The 21,414-nt window shown below is 45.5% G+C and overlaps 1 protein-coding gene across 22 annotated transcripts in view; it reads right to left on the bottom strand.

The window, feature by feature from the left end:
- Positions 1 to 21,414, bottom strand: part of FHOD3 (formin homology 2 domain containing 3) — a 663,149-nt gene that overhangs the window by 83,932 nt on the left and 557,803 nt on the right. For 21 of the 22 annotated variants that reach the window (XR_008309501.1, XM_053259375.1, XM_053259376.1 and 18 more), the window contains 2 exons: positions 2,508 to 2,666; positions 1,797 to 1,979 (listed from right to left, as the gene is read on the bottom strand). The exons of the other annotated variant lie outside the window; for it this stretch is intronic. Coding sequence is in view for 20 of the 21 variants with exons in the window: in XM_053259375.1 (XP_053115350.1) it covers positions 1,797 to 1,979; positions 2,508 to 2,666 (342 nt within the window). In the remaining variant the exon portion in view is untranslated. The remainder of the gene's footprint in view (positions 1 to 1,796; positions 1,980 to 2,507; positions 2,667 to 21,414) is intronic. 22 annotated transcript variants of the gene reach the window in all.

Genomic DNA, 21,414 nt, shown 5'->3' with positions numbered 1-21,414 from the left:
AGAGTAAGATAGAAGATGCTCAATCCATCTTCACTCAAAAACCTAAGCTCCCTCAAACCAGTGTGCAGCCACTGCTGATTTAAGCCATTGCAAAGCAGCTGCACTGCATTAATTTATTTTGCCTATCCCCTCTTTTCCCCTCTAATCAGCCTATTCCTCTGATTTGTGGTTCCCTGTGTCAGTTAACTCCCCACCTGTCTCTGAAATTATCCCCATGAGTTCTTGTTTTCATGCAAGCAAGTTTAGCTTCTCAAATTTCCCATGTTAACAATTTGGTTTACTAGTATTACAAATAGAGATCTATTTTATTGACTCCCCAAATATTGCATATTTTGATAGAATCTTAATAAATGTTCAATATTTTGCACTAGAAATTTGTTGTCCCCTGTCAGAGCTCAGTCTAGGACCTGTTCTGAACCCAAGGATCTGGTGTTCCAGAAATCAGAGGGGTCCTCAGAAGAGGAAGACTGGCCAGAAGCAAGCCCACTGGCCAGAAGCAAGCCCTGAAGACCCCCAGGATTCCCTCTCATCACCTCACAGGGAGGATCATGAAGAACCTAACCCTCACACCCTCAAACATGGGGGAACCCATGGAAGACACCATTAGTTCCAAAGCCTTCCCAGAAGCTTCAGTACCAGAGAGACCCCAGCATCCCCCCCCCAATGCTTCTGGGATCCCTAGTCAAGCCCCCAACCTGCAGGCGGGACTGGACTAGAGAAGTCCTCCAACAAAGGCACAGAAGTGCTCAATTAGCAGCCAAGGGCCTAGATTCTGACAGATCTCCTCAGGAGCAGGAATAGCAGAAATACTCCTCAAGAGTAGGATTTGTTTGCTTCTAAACATTTGGACAAGGCGCGGCTCCATGCATGGCTACTTCCTGTCTCAAGAGTCCTTGCTAGCAACATTTGCTCATTCTTTCCTTCCGAGTCTTTATGCCACTTTTGGGAAATTCTAGCTCAACTTTGTCTGATTCTTGAGGACCTGAGTCTCCCAGAGTCTCCCACAGGCTGACTCTGCCACTGAAGTTCCCAGCTTGCTGTATGTTCTCCTGACTCGCATCTCCCAGGGACATCTGTGGGCCCTGCCTGAGACCTCTCCTGTTCTCAACTGACTCTTGCAAGGGTGTGTGTGTGTGTGCATGACCGCCCAATTTAGATTGCTCCTACGTTTGTGCTTGGGTTAGCCCTTGCTGCAAAGTTTCTGCAGTGTACTTACATCTTGATGTAAGCATTGTAATAATGGCAAAGCCAGAGGATGTAATAACACCTTCATAGTGGTGGCCCACAAATCATGATTGCCCCGTGTAAGGAACTGTGTTTTTACTCAAATTTGGGGAAATTTGACTCCTTTTATACAGTTTCTCTACATTAGGTTTTGGGGATGTGCTTGAAATGCGATTCAGCATCTGAATCGTGGGCACTTCCCTTTAAAACCGAGGGCTTACACAGCCCCTTTAACATGGAGCAGAGCAGGTCCATATCTGTTCCTCCTCTGCCTACCACCACTTCTTTAATGGTGGCGCTCCCCTCTCCCACTATGACCATGTGCCAGTGGGGCATTTCCCAGCTGCCTCTATGTGATACTGGCATGCACCTGTGCATACAACCCCTAACTGGGGTTGGAAACCTAATCTTTAATTGCGTTGGAAAGATGAATGATTACATTCCCTAGTTATCTACTCCACTGGTTATCAAAAATGGTGTTCATGAAGGACATAGTGGTGAAGTTTAGTTTACCTTTAGTAATACCTTTAGTTTAGGTATTTCCATTTACTCAGCAATCAGGATGTGATTACCTTTTCAACAAGCTCATAATCCATTTTGAATGCCCAGAGCTGTAGTCTAGCAGAAAGTTCTGTGATTGAAGAAAGAGTCAGAAGGAACTGCTCAGCACTTCCCAGTGGGATGTCAGGGTTGGCTAGCTGAGCCTCCTGAATCTTCTGTTTCTCCTCTTCAGTGGGAATCATTGTGAGAATTTTCTAGAAAGAGAGAGAAATTCATTAATGGCCAACTACATGCACAAGACTAAACAACAAGGGCAGCTAATCTATTATCATAAGATGCACAAGGGCAGCTAATCTATAATCCCATTGTAGTTGAAATTCATTTTTGTACATGTTGACACAAACACCCATTTTTTCATGAAAAGTACTGAAAAATATTAAGGATTATCCACATCAAAAATTTTAAATCACTATTATTTCTTGTCTTGGCTACAATGATCTCAACTGAGCAACTAAAATGTGCTAGAGGAACCAGGCTTCTGCCTGCATATTCATTATTAGTTGCTAGTCACTGCTCTCTTACTGAGAGTACATTTTTGGTTCATATGCACGCTGCTCCCTACCCCATCCTGTAAACTGCAGCCTATGTAGTTTCTTCCAGAGGACTCAATAAGAGCCACAGGGAACTGTCTACTCTTTAAACTGTTTCTATAGGACCATATTTTCAACTCCCAATTTTAAGCAATAATGATCAGTAAAATTCACACACAGCTTTCTCTGTACCTCTATTCCTTCCTTGTTTAAGGCATATTCATCAAAATTCAAAATGGCAGTCTTGATCGTCCTTGGAGGGGGTAATACGGTTAGCCCAATATTAATAGCATTGCTCCGCTTGGAATCCAACACAATAATTTCTTGCCTCTTCCCATCTGCAGCAGTTTTCTGAGAAGAAATTGCAGGGTGGAGGGAAAGGTAAATGTTTTACTCTTGAAGGTGAATGTAGTACATGTGTCAGACAGTAGTAATGGCTCCAACTTCCATTCTATAGAATGCAATGTACAGAGAGCTTGCTTAATTTATTTATTCACTTAATTAATTAATTAATATACTGCCTGACTTCATATGTTCCATGCAGTTAACAAAAACATGTGTGACATATGTGTAACCAGGGGTATTAACAGCATGAGGAGACTTACAGCACTTGTCTCCTGTTCATATTGGAATTCCAAAGGCAGGTAGAAAGAGCAGCTGGAGTGAGAATTGGGGGATAGGAGCAGCTGAGGCTGGGAACAGTGTCCTCAGAGCTCATATTCTAGTTGTAGAATCTGGATGAACTAAAGTGTCAGAGCTGCCTCAAGGCAAAAGGTGAAATCGGCAGTGGGCAGGAATTTTCAGAAATGATCACTGCAAGATCCCATAAGGCCCTGAGGACATGGTTTTGCCCACATTACTGTTTCATCTGACATTTTTTGCCTTCGTTATTGTTATTGTTATCTCTCCAATAGAATCAGCTGAGTTTTACCTGAAGGTAGAAATGGGAATAAGGAGTTAATCTATGATTATCGTGAGGTTTACAGATAGGAAACTTGGCAGAGTATTTTTGAGAATAGTAGGAGCCACCTAATGGCACAGCAGGGAAATGACTTGACTAGCAAACCAGAGGTAGCCGGTTCGAATCCCGGCTGGTATGTTTCCCAAACGATGGGAAACACCTATATCAGGCAGCAGTGATATAGGAAGATGCTGAAAGGCATCATCTCATACTGAACGGGAGATGGCAATAGTAGACCCCTCCTGTATTCTCCCAAAGACAACCACAGGGCTCTGTGGTTGCCAGGAGCTGACACCGACTCAACAGCACACTTTACCTTTAGGAATAGTAGGCAAATATAGATGCAAACAGACACATTTTTAAGTGTTTTCTCACTGAAGCTAAAACCATTTTCCTGGAATAAACCGCTGGTATGCAGCTCGGTAGATACGTGATGTTGCCTCTTTAATGCACACAGGTTTGTTCTAGGACTACCTCTGGATATGAAGAAAAGCAAGAGCAAAAGCAAGAAGAAAAGTTTGATTCACCCAGGGGCAGATTAGCCTTTTTGCCGCCCATAGGCAAAAAGGCTTTTGCAGTCTTTAAAACAAAAGCGGCGGGGGGGGTGTTCCCCCCCCTTTTACTTAGATTTTTTAAAAAGCTGTGGCAGCAGCAGTAGCTGCGGGGAGGGTGGGCAACCAGATAAGGGGAATGTTCTCCCTTTTGCCCCTAAAGATTGCTGGCAGTGGGATGGGGCGCGACAGTGGTGGCTGGCTGCAGCTGCAGGGAGGGTGAGGGGGTGGGGAGGGGAGTGTCACAGTACCCCCCCTTTTTACCTCTAAACCCACTGTGCAGGCAGTGGTAGCGAGCTCCCTCCTCTGCCCCTCCTACTAGGTGACTAAACGGCTGGGATCTGATATTTGCAGCCCATTTCCGGCTTGCAGTTGATAGCAGGGGACGGACACACGGACAGCTGGGTGATCTCATCAGCCTACTGGAAAGTCCACTAAAAAACCTTCAAACAAGACAAAGGCACACACACACACCCAATTTTCAAACCAGGAGTAGAGTTTGAATCATTTTGGTTTGAAATGTTTCCATGATTTTGCATATCTTCTTGATGGGGAACTTTCTTACTTTGCGCAATGCCAGTCCCCGCCGCAGCACCAGCGGAATGAAGCGGAGTGCGGCGTTGTGCCCGTCACATGAGGCAGGCGCGGTGCTGCCATCTTGTCTCCCCTGTGGCTGGGACTGGCCAGTCAGGGAAGGAGGTGGGCCAATCGTGGCCTGGCTGCCTCCGTTCTATTCAGTCACTTCGCAGCTTGGCACCAGAGAGGATCGCTGTGGTAGCTCTCTTCATCGTGGCCATGTGGACAGGCTGGCATTGGACTGATGAGACGTGGCAGCAGGGCCATCGCCAGTGGCATCGCAGTGGTGGGGCGAATACGACAGTGGAGGTGCTGTGGGGCCAGAAGTGAGGGCGATATCAAGGAGAGTGCCACCGCCTGGCGCCAGTCGCGAATGTGGCCTACTAGGGGCACACAGTCCTGGTGGGGTGGCTGCAGAGCCTTGATTCATTGTCTGCGGGGGCATTGGGGATCTAATCGGAGGCATTCTTATTTCATTTGGGGGGAATTCCTGCTTCATTAATTGGGTGTTGCATTGCTTTGATTCATTAAGCGGGGGGCATTCTTTTCTTATTAATTTGTCTGTGCTTTGAATCATTATTTAGGTGGGGGGCATTCCTGGCTCATTCTGTTTCACTAATTGGGGCTTTGCATTGGTTTAATTCATTCAGCAGGGGGCATACTTGTTTCATTGAGTGGGCTGTGCATTTATTTAATTCTTTAAGCAGGGGGTACTCCTAGTTCATTAATTGGGCTTAGCATTGATTAAAATTCATTCAGTAGGGGGAATTATTATTTCTTTAATTGGGCTTCACATCAATTTACATTTCTCATTGCATTAATTGGACTTTACATTGAATTAATTCATTAAGTGGTGGGCATTCAGGTTGCATTAATTGGGCTCAGTGGGGAAGCAGCTTACCTAGAGTGCAAGAGGCTATTTGTTCAAATCCCCGTCAATGTGCTTCCTAGACTGTACCTAGTAAATGTATTTGGGGGCATTAATTCATTCAGTGGGGGGCTTTACATTGATTTAAATTTCTTGGGAACATTTGATTAGCGGCTAATCAGGGGCAGTTAATATAGCCAGTATGTCATCAATGAAAGGGTCTGGCAAGCCAAGGGCAAGGGGAAGGCCCCCACCTCTAAGCGGCCAGTGCATTGGCTCAGAGAACCAGAGGCTTCCTCCACTTCTGAGGATGAGGGGCAGCTCGTTATGGCACAGATCTTGCCCCACCTTGAGGCGCTGGAGACCAGTAGGCAGGCCTCCCACAGCGAGGGTTCCAAAACTCTCTAGGAATGATGCTAGGGCTCTAGGAAGGGCTGGGAATTGGACTAACAAACAGCTGCAACTCTTGGCAGTTGATCAAGGCAAGGCTCGATGTGCTGGAAAAAGGGACCAGGGAGGAGGCTGGGACAGTGGAAACTGCCAGGCCAGTGGTGGCTCCCTGTTCAAACACACTGGATGCCAACATGGGATCCTTTGGTGAGTCTGATTCGGGCTATTCCCTGTCGGCCAGGCAGCTGGATAATGTCGGGGAGGGGAGTGCCAGCATGGCCAATGGGCCCAGGATTCTCAGTGCCCTCTTGGGTTGGCACACCAGTGACTAATGTGGGGGTGGGGTTTCCTCTGGGGAGCCTGAAAAGAAGGTGGTGCTGACGGCGCAGCAGCAGCTTACTCCATGGGAGGTGAAGTGGGGTGGCGATAAGGCAGGGGGCACTGTCACAGGGCAGGAGGTCGCTGGAAGGGGGTCGGCAGCTAATGATGATAAGATTGAACACTACACTCAGAGGCAGCTAAGAATGCTAGACTACAGATGGTAAACCAGATTATGCAAACTGGAAACAGCTGATTAGGATGAGTTTATGTCTCTGTTTATATGTATATATAATTATATATACATATAATACGGTCTATGACCGTAAATAAACATGACACTACACTCATGGGGATGTGTCCTTGCCCCTTGGGGACCACTGGTTGCTGTCCATGAAAGAAAAGATTTGGTGGATATTTTTTCATTGTTATTCCATGAAATGGAGCCCAGGGACAGGAACAAAGTGGACAATAGGGAGGGGGAGTTGGTCAGGCACAAAGTGGTAGACCGGAACTTGTCAAATGGGCTGTCAACTTGTCAAATGGGCTGGCTGGTTACATGGTGTACATGGGGGTGTTGTTGCAGAAACAGCCGGGGTGGGGAGCATCTATGATTAAGTACCTTGGCATTATCTACCATGTGTTCTCAGAGTTTAGCGGGCCCACTTGGACCCGTTATGATGAGGCATTTAGGAGACACTCGGCGCTTTACTCCTATTTCCCACATAATCACCAACCACAGCTCTGGTTGCAGATTATGACCCCCAACCAACCGGTGACCGATGAGTAGTCAGACAGCGGTCACTTGATAGTGAAGTCCACAACAGCACTGACTAGAGGACAGGTGCTTGGGCCTGGGGGCCAGTTCCACCACCTGTACTGGGAATTTGGGTCTTTGGGAGCATGCTCCCACCACCCCTGCCGCTTTCGCCATGCCTGTTCAATTTGTGGGCCCACAACCCTTTAGCACCTGCACTAGGGGAAGGGGCCCCCGGCCCGGCCCCAGGGACATCCACTCCTCCAGGAATGGGGGAGCCTCCTTCCCTTCTCCTGCAAAGGGGACCTAGTCCCATGAAGTTGGGCACCCTGCTGCAACTGCTGCAGTGCTATCCAGTCATGCAACACAGGGGCTATTTTGGGGAAGGCTTTCAATTGGGTTTCTGGATCCCTTATTGGGATCCTAGGGTTAGGTTATGGGCAAAGAATTTGAGATCGGTCCGGGGGCACAAGCGTGGAAAAAATCAGTCAGAGAGAAAATCAATAAGGAAGTATGTGAGAGGAGGGTGTTGTGCCCAGTCTTAGGGTTTCCCCTCTGTGGGTCATTCCGAAAAAGGCCAGTGGGTAGCATCGCCTAGTAATCACCTCTCCTTCCCTGTGGGCAGATCAGTGAATACCATACCTCACCAGCTGTGCTCTGTGCAGTACACGTCATTCAAAGTCACAGTGGAGATGGTCCACGCGCAGAGAAGGGGTGCATTGATGGGGAAATGTGACATCAAGTCTGCCTTCCTGCTCCTGCCAGTACATCCAGATGATTCTGATCTCCTCGGATTTGCCTTTGATGGGGCTTACTACATGGACAGGGCCCTACCCATGAGGTGTTCCGCCTCTGAGCACTTCAGCTCCTTTCTAGAGTGAGCGGTATGGGACAGGTTGGGCTTAACTTCAGTGGTCCATTTTCTTTATGACTTCCTCTTTGCTGGCTCAGGCTTCTCCTCGAGCTATGAATACCTTATGGGCACATTCCAGGGTCTGACTCAGGAGCTAGGCTCACAGCAGAACAGACTGAGGGGCCAACCTCAAGGCCCGTGTTCATCAGAATTGAAATAGACACAGTTGCCTAATGCTTCCGTTTACCAGCAGACAAGGTCCTAGCATTAGACCGGTGGCTGGGACCGCTGCTGAAGGCCAAAAAGGTGACATTAAGGGAGATGAAATGCATCATGGGTCACCTGAACTTTGGATGCAGGGTAGTGGCACCAGGATGGGCTGTTCTCAGGAAACTGTGCAATGCCACCAAGGGGCTTAAAGCCCCCCATCACTGAATTCGAGTGACACACAATGTTAGGGAGGATGACAGGATGTGGGTTGAATTTCTGAGGGACTTTGATGACATTTGTTTCTGGCACTCCAAATTCTTGCTGGAGGCTGAGCTACAAGTACAATTGGACACAGTGGGTGGGCAGGGTTTCAGCCTGTTTTTTGGAGGGAGGGTTGCACTACCATGGGGCCTGCAGAGTGGGAAGTGGTGTCACACGAGATTTGACGTTCCTGGAGTCCTTCCCGATCGTAGTGGTGGTGCACATTTGGTCTGGGGAGCTCAGAGATCAGGCTGAACAGTACTGATGCTATAACATGACAACAGCTTGGGGACTTCCAGGACTCCCCGCGTGATGTGCTTGGTGTGGTGTTCATGCTACACGGCATGTACCTGGGTTGGATAACAGCATCGCGGATGCGCTGTCTTGGATGCAGGAGGAGCACTTTCGGATCCTTGCACCAATTGCCAGGGAAATCCCCAAAGTCTTTCCTGCCCACCTATGGAACTTTGGAGGCTAGAGATCAAGAAGGCCATTCACCTATCTTTAGCCTCTAGCACAAGAGAGCAGTACTCAGCAGCAGTATGTGAGTTTTGCGCATTCTGGGTGGCATCTGGATTGGGCAATTTATGGCCTCTCCCAGTGGACCATGTGATATGCTATTGCGTCCACCTGCGCAGATGGGGCTTGGCGCCCGGGTCCATCGGCAGCAGGAGAGCGGCTCTCATCTTCCAGGCTAAGCTAGGGGGGCATGTAGATTCCACAGCCAACTTTTGGGTATGTAGGATGATGGAGGGATGGGCATGGATGTCCCCCCCCATGCCCAGATCTGAGGGTTCCGGTTTCCCCTGCAACTCTACAACAGCTACTACCACACTTTAATGCTATCTGTTTTTCCAACTTTGAGGTCTGGTTGCTTAAGGCCTCCACCCTGGTGGCCTTCTTTGGGGCACTGAGGATCAGCGAGCTGGTCATTGCTTCCAGGTTTGACATGTCTGCTTGGGCTCTACAACACAAGGACGTCCACCTAGTAGGGGACAGGGTGGAGCTGCACTTGCGGAAAACGAAAACCCATCAATGGGGCAGGGGCACCATGATCACCTTTGCGAAGGGCTTGTGCCCAGTGAGTTCATTGTTCGCTTACCTAGAAGTATGAGGGGAGGATGACAGCCCACTATTCTGCCAGGAGGACGCATCCCCCCCCTTACCCATTTCCAGTTTTGGTCCATTGTGAAGGAGGCATTGAGGAGGGCAGGCCTTGACCTGGTGGAGTATGGCACACACTCCTTCAGGATTAGGACTGCTTCTTCAGCAGCGACTATGGGGCTACCCGAGGGTCGTATTCGGGAACTGGGATGGTGGTGTTTGTCTGCCTGCCACTACAACATATGCCTGTTGTGGCAATGAGGGGTGTGTGTGTTCCAGATGGAAGTTATAACTCATTTTTCTCTTACAGACCATCAGTGGCTTCCTTCTGCTCTTCGTGTACTCATCTATGGTCACAGCTATGCATTTTGGGCCAGTCGGAGAACTCAGCAGAACAACATGGGTGGGTACTCAGCTGGGCCTCACTGCGGATGCAGAGATTGCCTGGCTGGGGTGTTGAGGAATGCTGTGGAACCTTTTCCTTCCACTCCTGGATGAGTATACCATCGCACAGAGACACCACATGTTGACATTGGTTTGCTGTGGGAGAAGGCCTTGACACTGCAGGCAATCAAAGATTTGTGTGGCTTGGCTACACGGTGCCGGACCTGTTGTTGGTTTAGCCCAACCTGCTTCCAAGGCTGAGCCGGAGCGGCCAGGGGTCCCAGTGTGCTTAAAAAGGAGGCACAAGAAAGTGAACAGAGAGATTGGTAGAGTGGTCACTGCCTTGGGTGGAAGGGTGATCCTGGTATTCAGGTTCAGGATGCTTTGCTGTACATTTGACTGATCAGGGGAATGAACTGTTCCTCCAGGACTTGCAATGAGGTATTCAGGAAGTGCTAGTGAGGTGGGGTAAGTGGGGCTAAACAGAGGTTTGCCCCACTTTTGTGGCAGGAGAGGTCGGGTGTTGGGTTGATTAACAGTGTTCGACTGGAGGGCCATTTGGGGTGAGAGGGGGCCAAGGAACAGCCCTTCAGGGTTTTTGTGGCCCGAAGGGTTGGGAATGGCCCCCACACGGGGGGTGGGTGGGTGGGGTGGCTTGACTCACGAATTCCGAGTTTGACAGCTTGGGTTGGGGTGAGCTAAAGCCTTGTGGTGAGAGGAAGTCAGGACCTGGTGCCTGACCAGATCAGTATCTGGCCTTTCATCCTGGTGTGGGAAAGTCCTCCTGAGGAGGGGCTCCCACACAGGAGGAGTACCCACACTCTGGTTAGGTACCTCGTTGCATGTCTTATTCTGCTTTACATTAATAAAGTGGCCCTATTTTACTCCAACTAAGCGTGTCCTGTCTTCATTGGGGTCTGGGGGCGCAACATCACTTGGAGCAGGTAACTTGTTCACATAGGTTGGCACAATTCAGTCAAAGTTTATTGATTGATTGATTGATTGATTGCACTTATATCCTACTCTTCCTCCGAGAGCTCAGAGGTTATTTTTACATGGCTATTTTTATCCTCACGACAACCCTGTGAGGTAGGTTAAGCTGAAACTAGCCCAGTGTCACCCAGTGAGTTGCATGGCTGAATAGGGATTTGAACTCGGGTCTTCAAGGTCCTAGTCCAACACTCTAATTCTAAATGCGGGCGTAGCATAGTTTCCTCTTCAATTTGAAGTTTCCTCTTCAATTTCAGAATCAGTGTCACAAACTATCAATACCACTGGAAAATTCTTCCATTTGATTCTTGCTTCATCATTTGGTCTTTCTGAGGAACTATGTGTATGAGTGACTTTATTGATTTGTGAAGTAGTATTCTAAAGATCCTGGAAGTGGAGGAGCTGAGTGTTTTTATTTAGAAAACATGGTCAGGCCCAAGAATGTACCATGGGAGGAGCAGGGCCAGAGTAGGTTGTCAGCACTCATATCATTCTGAGCTCTCAGCAAACAGAGCAGGGAACGCAATGGACCAAAACAATTCAAGTGGGGTGATGGGAGCAAGAGAGCTCCTTTCACTTCCACCTTTTAAAAAATTCAAATCCAGTGATTATCCTGCATTATAAAATAGCATTATTCAAGGTATATTATTCCTGCATCTGAAGTTTCAAGTAAACCTTCCCACAGAACCTGCTCTGGTTTTCTGTAAGCACTCATTTTTATGGTAAAAAAAAAAAAAAAAAAAAAAACCACTCCTGCCAGTTTAAAATCAGAGTTAAGGCTATCTCCTATTGGCTCAAGCTCCAAAAAGCTGGAAAACAGGAACCTAAGGCTGATGTTACATGATGCTACGTGATCAAACATGCTACATGATGTTGTGCAATGTCACAAATTGTGCTTGCTTACAAGTTGCCTTTGATGGACAATGTGGGGCAACTTTTCTGGTGCCAGACACTCTACCTTGATCCCAACTTTGATTTTGGTCTTGATTTCAACTTCAAAGGCCAAGAAAGTGTGGGTACATGAACGTCAAGTTGTGAGCACAATTTGTTCCACTGCACAACATTATTACTGATCAAGTGGAACATCATTAGGGCATCAGCTTTAGGTTCCAATTTCCTGACTTAACTTGCGTGGCTTGTGAAAAGCGAATTTATCGGTTAAATTCCACAGTATAACATTTAGTGCTGATTCTAATGAGACAGTGAATTACATTTTTTTTAATATAGAACAGCTGTAGTATGTTCTGCAGTCTAGAGCAGTCTTAACAATCATCACTGTGATAAACTACAGTATATACAACAGTATCTTGGAAGGTGTGCACAGAACACTGAAAAGTGCAGTCTTTCCCAGCACTTTCCCCATAGAACTCTGTGGGGCGTGATGGAATGACAATACTTCCCAGTACTATGGGTGCACCTTCCAAGATGGTGCTGGGGATGACAGGACTCTATTAATCTGTAAACTGCCCTGAGCCATTTTGGAAAGGCAGTATACAAATCGAATAAATAAATAAATAAACAATCTTAAGTCACCCCCCCACCCCACAAGTGCTGGGGAAAGCACTTCCACTGTGTGGAATTAGCCCCTAACTGGACAAAGGGGCACCTTTTTAAAGTGGTGCTTCTCTTCATTTAGGAGAGCAACTGGCCCTATCCACCCCCAGCATAGTACCTCCAGTGACTGTTGCTGGTGTCTATCATATGTTTCTTTTCAGATTGTGAGCCCTTGGTGGACAGGTATCCTTATTCATTCATTCATTCATTCATTCATTCATTCATTCATTCTCTCTCTATGTAAACTGCTTTGGAAACTTTTGTTGGAAAGCAGTATATAAATATTTGTTGTAGTCCTGGTAGGCAGGATATGGTTCTCACATTGGAGATTTTAAGCCAAAGGGGTCCACCCTTGAAATCACTGACCTATCAAGTTTACCCATAACAAAATCAGACCCCTCTCCCCAAGTTCTCCGAGTTAAAACAGGGAAATTAGTGCACTGGGAACTGTGGGATAAGTTGAGCTTTGTAAATAGGCAGTAAATCTGCTAGATTCACTGAGATTACCTCAGCATTTTCATAAAACAGATTTAATTAGTGGCCCACGCCATGGAATTCAAGGGACCTTCTTGTTGCAGAAGTAAAGTCAAGTTTTCTAGTCAGTGTTCTGACAGTGAGGGATGGACAGCAGGACACTGACAAAGTAAGGTAATTTTGAGAGTGGAAGGAGTCACAATCTGCCTGACAGACTAGAGAGGTTGTGAAGGGGAGAGAAAAAGGAAGCTGCAAACCTGTGTAGGATTATTCAGCCCTTAGGACTGACAGGGATCTGAGCTAATATCCTGTACCTTTTCACTTGTACACACCACACAGCTAACTACTTGTGTGTGTTTGTGTTTATGTGAATCTGCATGTACATTTCTTTGGGTTTTGTGCATATGCGTGTGCATTTGTGTATGTGTACTTAACGTGTGCATGTACATCTGTGTTTAAGTTTGCATACATTTGTTTCTGTGCACTATGCTTGTGTTTAGGGTGTGTGTGAGTGTCTATCCATACATGTGATGTTTGTGCATATTTGTACACATGACGTAGAAACAATGTGTGTATGTGCATCCATTTGTTTGAATATGTGCACATGTGTTTATGTGTGTACATGTTTGTTTGTGTGCTGCTTTGTGTGTGTATGTGCACACACACATTTGCACATGTGTTTTGGTCATGTTGTATATATATGTTTGTGTGTGTGTGCACACACGTAGTACTATCAATATTTATATACCTATTATCAAAAATGTTCACACGCATACAAAAATAATAAATAAAATGGTTCCCTGTCCCCAAAGGGCTCACAATAGAAAAGAAACACATGGTAGAAATCAACAACACCTACTGGAGGAATGCTGTACTGCGTGTGAATTAGGCTAGTTGCTCTTCCCCTGCTAAATACCACTCTGAGCCATTTTGGAAGGGTGGTGTACAAATCAAATCAATAATAATAACAACCCCCAGTGAGGCACTACCTTGGCGTGGTTGTGGAGCTTGCGTGCCCTGAGGAAGGCGAGAGCTATGCCAGAGGTCCAACCATACTGGACAGGTCTCACCAGAGGAGCCAGACGAAGAGTGCCTCTCCCATCAACAATATGGTGAGACGTAACTTTAATAAATCTATACTGGATCGGTCATCGCCCGGGTCAACAAGGACCACGCCAAGTGCTGGAGTCCCTGGACATCTGGTGGCAAGTGGGCTACAGGACTCAGGATCTTCAGTTGAGCAACCAGGGCTGGAGACAACAAGGTTATTGGAAGAAACGTCGCTTAACCGGATAAAATATACGAAAAATGCCAACAAGGAAATAATGATCTGCTATTACAAGTCTAGTCCAACTAGAAGAGATTATTTAAAAAGAATGTACCAAATTTGGAAAGAGAAGCATCCAGATACAGAAATAACAGAACAAAGGCTAGCAGACCAGAGAAGATTCATAATAAGAAATCAAGTATTCACAGGAGTTGAGCTGGAAGAACTGCAAAGAGCAACACAGGCTCAAGATATGGAAGAAGAATTACCACCAACTGAAGAAGTTGCTGAGGTGCAGGTGGAGGAAGTGTTGGAAATAGAGGATGCCACTGTAGCTGAACTGTTTCAAAATCAAAACCAGGCAACCTCCCCTTTGCCTTCACCTCAAAAACCCAAATGCCATTTAACAGAAAAGCAACAAGAACTAAAGCAAAAAATAACTGAGCACATGAACCAAACAACTACCAGGGTTCGACTTCCAGCGCTAAAAACAGTTGCCAAAAACCAACTTGCTCAGGCATTAAAAGATATAAATGCTGCACTTGCAGACATAACAACCAATAATTTGCAAGAAACAAACCAACTAATGTGCAGTGCAGCAACAACAACAACACAAGAGCTCGGATATAAGATCAGTGGACCTGTAAAAAAAGAAAGCAGTACATCACCTAAATGGAAGATTAGATTAGAAAATAAAATCTCCAGGCTTAGATCAGATGCTAGTAAATTGAAAGATATGAAAGACAAGAAGCTGATGAATGAAAACACCAAACAGTATCTGATCAAAAATACCACCTAGATTCAAGGAAAATTAGAGAAGTCCTGGAAATAATAAAGCAGCAAATAACAGCAGTGTCAAAGAAGATTAGCAGATACGAAGCCAGAATTACACATCACAGGCAGAATCTCCAATTCCAGTTGAATCAGAGACGTTTCTACCAAAGCATAGAAGGAGAAACTGCAAGAAACATAGAAACACCAAACAAAGAAGAAAGTGCAATTCTGGGGAAATTATGGGACAATCCAATAGATTATAATAAAAAAGCAGGCTGGGTGAAAGAGGTCAAAAAATGTAACCAACAAATGCAAGATCTAATAATAACACCAGAATTAATAAGTGAAAGAGCAAAGAAAATTAAAAATTGGACTGCACCAGGTGACGATGAACTGCATGGCTTTTGGCTTAAACACCTAACAAGCCTTCATAAACAACTATCAAAACAGTTCAATCACATTTTGCAAGGAGGTGATATTGAACAATGGCTAACAACTGGGAAAACTCATCTCATCATGAAAGACCTAGCAAAAGGTGCAGTTCCAAGTAATTATAGACCGATAACCTGCCTGCCAACCATGTTAAAATTATTAACTGGAATAATAGCAGATGAAGTGATGCAACACTTATTAACTAACAAACAGCTTCCAGTTGAACAGAAAGGAAATTGCCCAAACACCAGAGGCACAAAAGACCAGCTGCTAATTGACAAAATGATTTTAGAAAATTGTAAGAGAAGAAAAACAAATCTAAGTGTTGCATGGATTGACTACAAGAAAGCCTTCGACTCATTGCCTCATACATGGATACTAAAATGTTTAGAAACAACTGGTGTCAGCCAAAACATTCAGATATTTATTAAAAAAGCAATGAGCATGTGAAGTACACAGTTAACAATCAATGGCGAGACACTTGGACAGGTTAGCATTAGAAGAGGTATTTTCCAAGGGGACTCACTATCCCCTCTGTTGTTTGTAATCGCCATGACCCTGCTTTCACAAATACCAAACAAAACGGGCCTCGGATACCAAACATCTAAACATCAAGTAAAATCAACCATCTGCTGTACATGGTCGATCTGAAGTTGTATGGAAAGTCCTAGTCAGAAATCGAATCACTGCTAAACACTGTCCATATATTCAGTAGTGATATAGCAATGGAGTTTGGACTAGACAAGTGTGCTGCATTAATAATGAACAGAGGAAAAATAATAAAAACAGGAGTAATAGAACTGACCAATGGAAGCAAGATCAAGAACCTGGAAGAGAAAGAACATTACAAATACGTGGGCATTCTCCAGGCTGATAACATTGCACACACTGAAGTTAAAAGAAAAATTGGAAGTGAATACATCAGGAGAGTTAGAAATATCCTAAAGTCCAAACTCAATGGCAGGAACACCATACAAGCCATAAACACCTGGGCTATACCTGTTATCAGATACACTGCAGGAATAATAGACTGGACCCAGGCAGAGCTAGAGACGCTAGATCGTAAGACCAAGAAAATCATGACCATCAATCATGCTGTGCTCCGCCGCAGTGATGTAGATAGGCTATACCTTCCTCGCAGCTCAGGTGCAAGAGGAATGCTGCAAGTCCATCAAATAGTAGAGGAGGAGAAAAGAGGCCTTGAAGAATATATAAAGGATAGTGAAGAAGATGCACTTAAAATGGACTATAACGAGAAATCATTAAACATCAATGAAACAAAGCAGGCCTACAAGAAAGAACAAGTCAAGAACCGAGCAGAAAAATGGAAAAATAAGCCACTGCATGGTCAATATTTGCACAATATAACTGGAAAATCAGACATCACCAAGACCTGGCAATGGCTTAAGAATGGCAACTTGAAGAAAGAAATAGAGGGTTTAATACTGGCTGCACAAGAACAGGCACTAAGAACAAATGCAATAAGAGCAAAAGTCAAAAAATCCACAACAAACAGCAAGTGCCGCCTTTGTAAAGAAGCAGATGAAACAGTGGACCACCTAATCAGCTGTTGTAAAAAGATCACACAGACTGACTACAAACAAAGGCATGACAAGGTAGCAGGGATGATACACTGGAACATCTGCAAAAAATACAAGCTACCTGTAGCCAAAAATTGGTGGGACCATACAACTGAAAAAATTGTAGAAAATGAAGATGCAAAAATATTATGAGACTTCCGACTACAAACAGACAAACATCTGCCACACAATACACCAGATATAACTGTAGTCGAGAAGAAAGAAAAACAAGTGAAAATAACCGACATAGCAACACCAGGGGATAGCAGAATAGAAGAAAAAGAAATAGAAAAAATCACCAAATACAAAGATCTACCAATTGAAATTGAAAGGCTGTGGCAGAAGAAGACCCAAATAATCCCAGTGGTAATTGGCGCCCTGGGTGCAGTTCAAAAAGACCTTGAAGAGCATCTCAACACCATAGGGGCCACAGAAATCACCATCAGCCAATTACAAAAAGCAGCTTTACTGGGAACAGCCTATATTCTGCGACGATATCTATAACAACAGCAACAACATTGACAATAAAATCCAGCCATCTCAGGTCATTGGGAAGGACTTGATGTCAATAACACCTGTTTGACTGTGTAAACAAGAAATAAATAATAATAATAATAAAAAGAAATATAAGAGAATCACCACTTTAACAAGATGTCTCTTTGCTCATTTAGCAGGGTGTCTGTGTGTGGTATGTGCAGGCATTTGTCTTCATGTGTCTGTGTGTACAGGCATTTTTGTGTGTTGTGTTTTATTTGGCATGCATGTCCTGCACCTGTCCATTTCATGCCCTGAGAGTCCACATTCCACAACAAAAGGAATAGGCATTACATTTGCAACAAAACCCACTAGTTTTGCCAGTGTCAGAGTACTGAGAAATGTATTAGCACTTTGGCTTCAACCTTAAATAGGACACATTCTGTACAACCTTGCCAGCGCTTGCTAGCCATAGGCTTTCATGGGATAGGAAACCCTATTAGGAAAATGGAAAACTTCTGAAAAACCCACAGGAAAACTTTTGAACTGCTGCTCAAAACCATACCAAATACAAAAGCAGATCACAAAAGGCCTCCTTCCTACGGAAGTCTGACATAATACACCAGTCATTTTCACCATTATGTGAAAGAAATATGATATATCTGAATAAAACTGGGCAAAAAAGGGTCGATGTTTCAATTTTCAGACCTAACTTTCATCTTTAACTGTGGCAACTTTTATCAGCTTGCTTTAAAATTAGGCACATTTATGGATCTTGTCAAATGGATCACACATGCCAGACAAATCATTAGCTCAGTAGTTGTCATACTACTATTCATATTATTCTAAGGTCTATAATAGTGAAACCTTGTTTTGTTGCTCTTCTTAACTAAAGAGCCACTCCCATGCCTTTTGTTAAGGGAAGTGGTGCAACACCAGATGGAGTTTGCCAAGGGCTCCAACAGAGCTTTAGTCTTCTGTTAATCATTTACTTCCCAGAACTGGAAGTAAGTTATTGGAAGTCTAAGGCTGCAATCCCTTGCACAATTAACAGGGAATCCTATATAATAAAACCCTAAGTGAGTGTCCGTGGCCTTGGAACGTTGGGGATCTGTGTCCCTGTGCGAAGCGCAGGCCCAGAACAGCCCAAGGGAGACAGGACCGCAGACGCCAGTGTCCCAAAGCCACGGGTGGCCATTTGGCAACAAACACCCGACCTCCTGCCGCGGTCCCACGGGCGGCCATTACGGCCCAATCGCTGCCCGCCCGCCCGCCACAACTGTCCCGGCCCCACCGGCGGCCATTTCGGCCCAATCCCCGGTCCTCCTTTCACGGCCCCACCGGCGGCCATTTCCACCCAAGCACTGCCAATGGCCGCCCGCCCTCCCTCCCAACTCCCGAGTCCTCCTTACCCCGGCCATGTCCGTCGGGCAAAAAACTGCTTAATTTCAGAGAGAGAGAGGAGCTCGCAAGCAGAGCTCCTCTCTTTGCAACGGCTCTGCCCGAACTGACACTAGGGAGGCAAAGGACGCAATAGGCGTGCGCCCAAACCGCCAGTACGGGCAGAGCCTTTGCAGAGAGAGGAGCTCTGCTTGCGAGTTCCTCTCTCCCTCTGAAATTAAGCAGTTTTTTGCCCAACGGACATGGCTGGGGTAAGGAGGACTCGGGAGTTGGGAGGGCGGCCATCGGCAGTGCTTGGGTGGAAATGGCCACCCGTGGGGCCGTGAAAGGAGGACCGGGGACTCGGGAGTTGGGAGGGAGGGAGGGTGGGCGGGTGGCCAACGGCACCATTCGCATGGGCAGATCTGGCCCTTAATAAAGTGGGGGGGGGCACTCGGAGTACCACACAAGCACCCCCCCCAAATCAAATAAAGTTTCAAGCAGCGGCCATGTCCAACACCCACCCCCCAAGTGTCAAATGAGCGTCCACAGGTTCACTCGGAGTACCACACAAGCACACCCCTATCCTAGCTAAACCAAAAAAAAGGAGTGTTTACTACATTAAAATAAACAGTTTTATATCAACTCTCAGTGCAGCAGTAGGGCAGACTATGACTGTAAACTGCACGCTTTAGAGAGACTTTTATGGCTTTTAATTTATCAAAGGAAATAATTTGCACACTTTGTGGCAGCCAGAGATGGAATTTATTCCTTTGGAAGGCATTGGTTTCCTGTCATTAAAACTACATCATGTCCTTCCTTTTCTATTAAACTGGGGGCACTAAGAAGTCGCTAAAAGGAAATGAAGAGGTTTTTTGGCAGTGCTCTCCTGCAGCCAGCCCTAAAGAGCGAGCCCGTTAAAGGTAGAAAAGAGGAAAAGAGAAAGAAAACAGAAAAAAGGGAGTGAGAAGAGGTGGAAGAAAGGAAGGAAAGGAAAGAGAGAGGGAGAGGGAGAGAGAAGGAAGGGAGGAAAGAGGGAGAGAGAGAAAGAAAAAGAAAAAAGGAAGGAAAGGAGGGCGAGAGAGAGAGGGAGAAGGAAGAAAGGGGGGGGGAAGGTACTAGCGCCCGTTATTTTAACAGGCTTAAAAATACTAGTAGATTATAAAGGCTGACATAGTAGGCATAGTTCTAATGACCTCATTAGAACTTGCAGTGCTGCTATTCAAGAATTGGGCAGACACATTCCAAGAACACAAGCCATCTGTGGGCCCTGAGAAGGCGGCCACCAAGCCATACTCAACTCTTACTGGGGTGTGCATAGAGTCGCCTGCAGCGATTTGAATTTGAACCAAACCGCCAGTTTGCGAACCAGTTTGTTAGAACTGGCCGTTGGTTCAGTTCATGCTGTCAAACTAGTTCAAGTGCCTTGCCTGTCAAGGGGAATCCAGTAAGGATATGGCAGGAAAAACATAAAGGTAAGGTCAAGTTGTGCCACTGAGTCGGTGTCGACTCCTGGCGACCACAGAGCTATGTGGTTTTATTTGGGAGAATAAGGAGGGGTTTACCATTGCCATCTCCCATGCAGTATGAGATTATGCCTTCCAGCATCTTCCTATATCACTGCTGCCTGATATAGGTGTCTCCCATAGTCTGGGAAACATACTAGTGGGGATTTGAACCAGCAACCTCTGGCTTGCTAGTCAAGTCATTTTGCTGCTTTGCCATTAGGGGCCACCACCATCATTACTACACCACTGTCACCACTGCTGACTTGGAAGCAGTGGCACTGCTATAGAAAACCAGCAGTATTGCTACCAGCATCACCACATTTCCCCTCACTTGCAACAATGGGAATAAACAGTAATGCCACTGTCAGTTCAGATTGTGCTTGGTTGTCTGTGGTTGGCATCATGCCAACCATTAAGATCCATTTAACACAACATAATTTACTACCAGGTTATTATAGACTTACACTGTAAGCAATTAAGGCTGCAATTCTGTTAATGCTTACTTAGTTAGACGACCTCAAAACAGTGGTACATCTGCTGGTAACCTCCAGACTGGATTACTGCAATGCGCTCTATGTGGGGCTGCCCTTGTACGTAGTCTGGAAACTACAGTTGGTCCAGAATGCGGCAGCCAGGCTGGTCTCTGGGTCATCCAGGAGAGACCATATTACTCCCGTATTGAAGGAGTTACACTGGCTGCCAATATGTTTCCGGGCAATACAAGGTGTTCCGGGCAATACAAGGTGTAACCTATAAAGCCCTAAACAGCTTGGGCCCTGGGTTTTTAAGAGAACGTCTTCTTCGTTATGAACCCCACTGCCCATTGAGATAATCAGGAGAGGTCCGTCTGCATTTGCCACCGGCTCGTCTGGTGGCTACTCAGGGACGGGCCTTCTCCGTTGCTGCCCCGAGGCTTTGGAATGCGCTCCCTAGTGAAATAAGAGCCTCCCCATTTCTGACATATTTTAAAAAGTCTCTAAAGATGCATTTCTTCACCCAGACTTTTAACTAATGTTGTTTTGATTGTTTTAATGTTGTTTTTAGAATATTGTTTTAAAATTTTAAATTGTGTTTTGTATTTCTTGCTTTTAAATTTTTTGTTTTTGTTTTTAATTAATGTTTTACTTTTAATCTTCTTGTAAACCGCCCAGAGACATAAGTTTTGGGCGGTGTAAAAATGATAGATAAATAAATAAATATGCATGAGAGTAATTTCAACTAAATTTTGGAGGAAATCTGAATGTCACTGATTTGGAAAAGAGAATATCATGAGCTATTTTTTCAGCTCTAAAGCTCTTTCCCATCCCAGTTCTGTCACCAGTTGGGAAGTGAATCCATGGGTCACTGCTTTTTATACATGTATATAGATGAGAATAAAGAAAAGCACACTGAAAGCACTGTCTTTCTTTCAAGGGGCCCAACAATGGGAGGTT

This window comes from Hemicordylus capensis, chromosome 6 (genome assembly GCF_027244095.1).
Source record: "Hemicordylus capensis ecotype Gifberg chromosome 6, rHemCap1.1.pri, whole genome shotgun sequence".
NCBI lineage: Eukaryota > Metazoa > Chordata > Lepidosauria > Squamata > Cordylidae > Hemicordylus > Hemicordylus capensis.
Note: the sequence above shows the minus strand (reverse complement) of the source record. Positions and strands in the feature narration are given on the sequence as shown.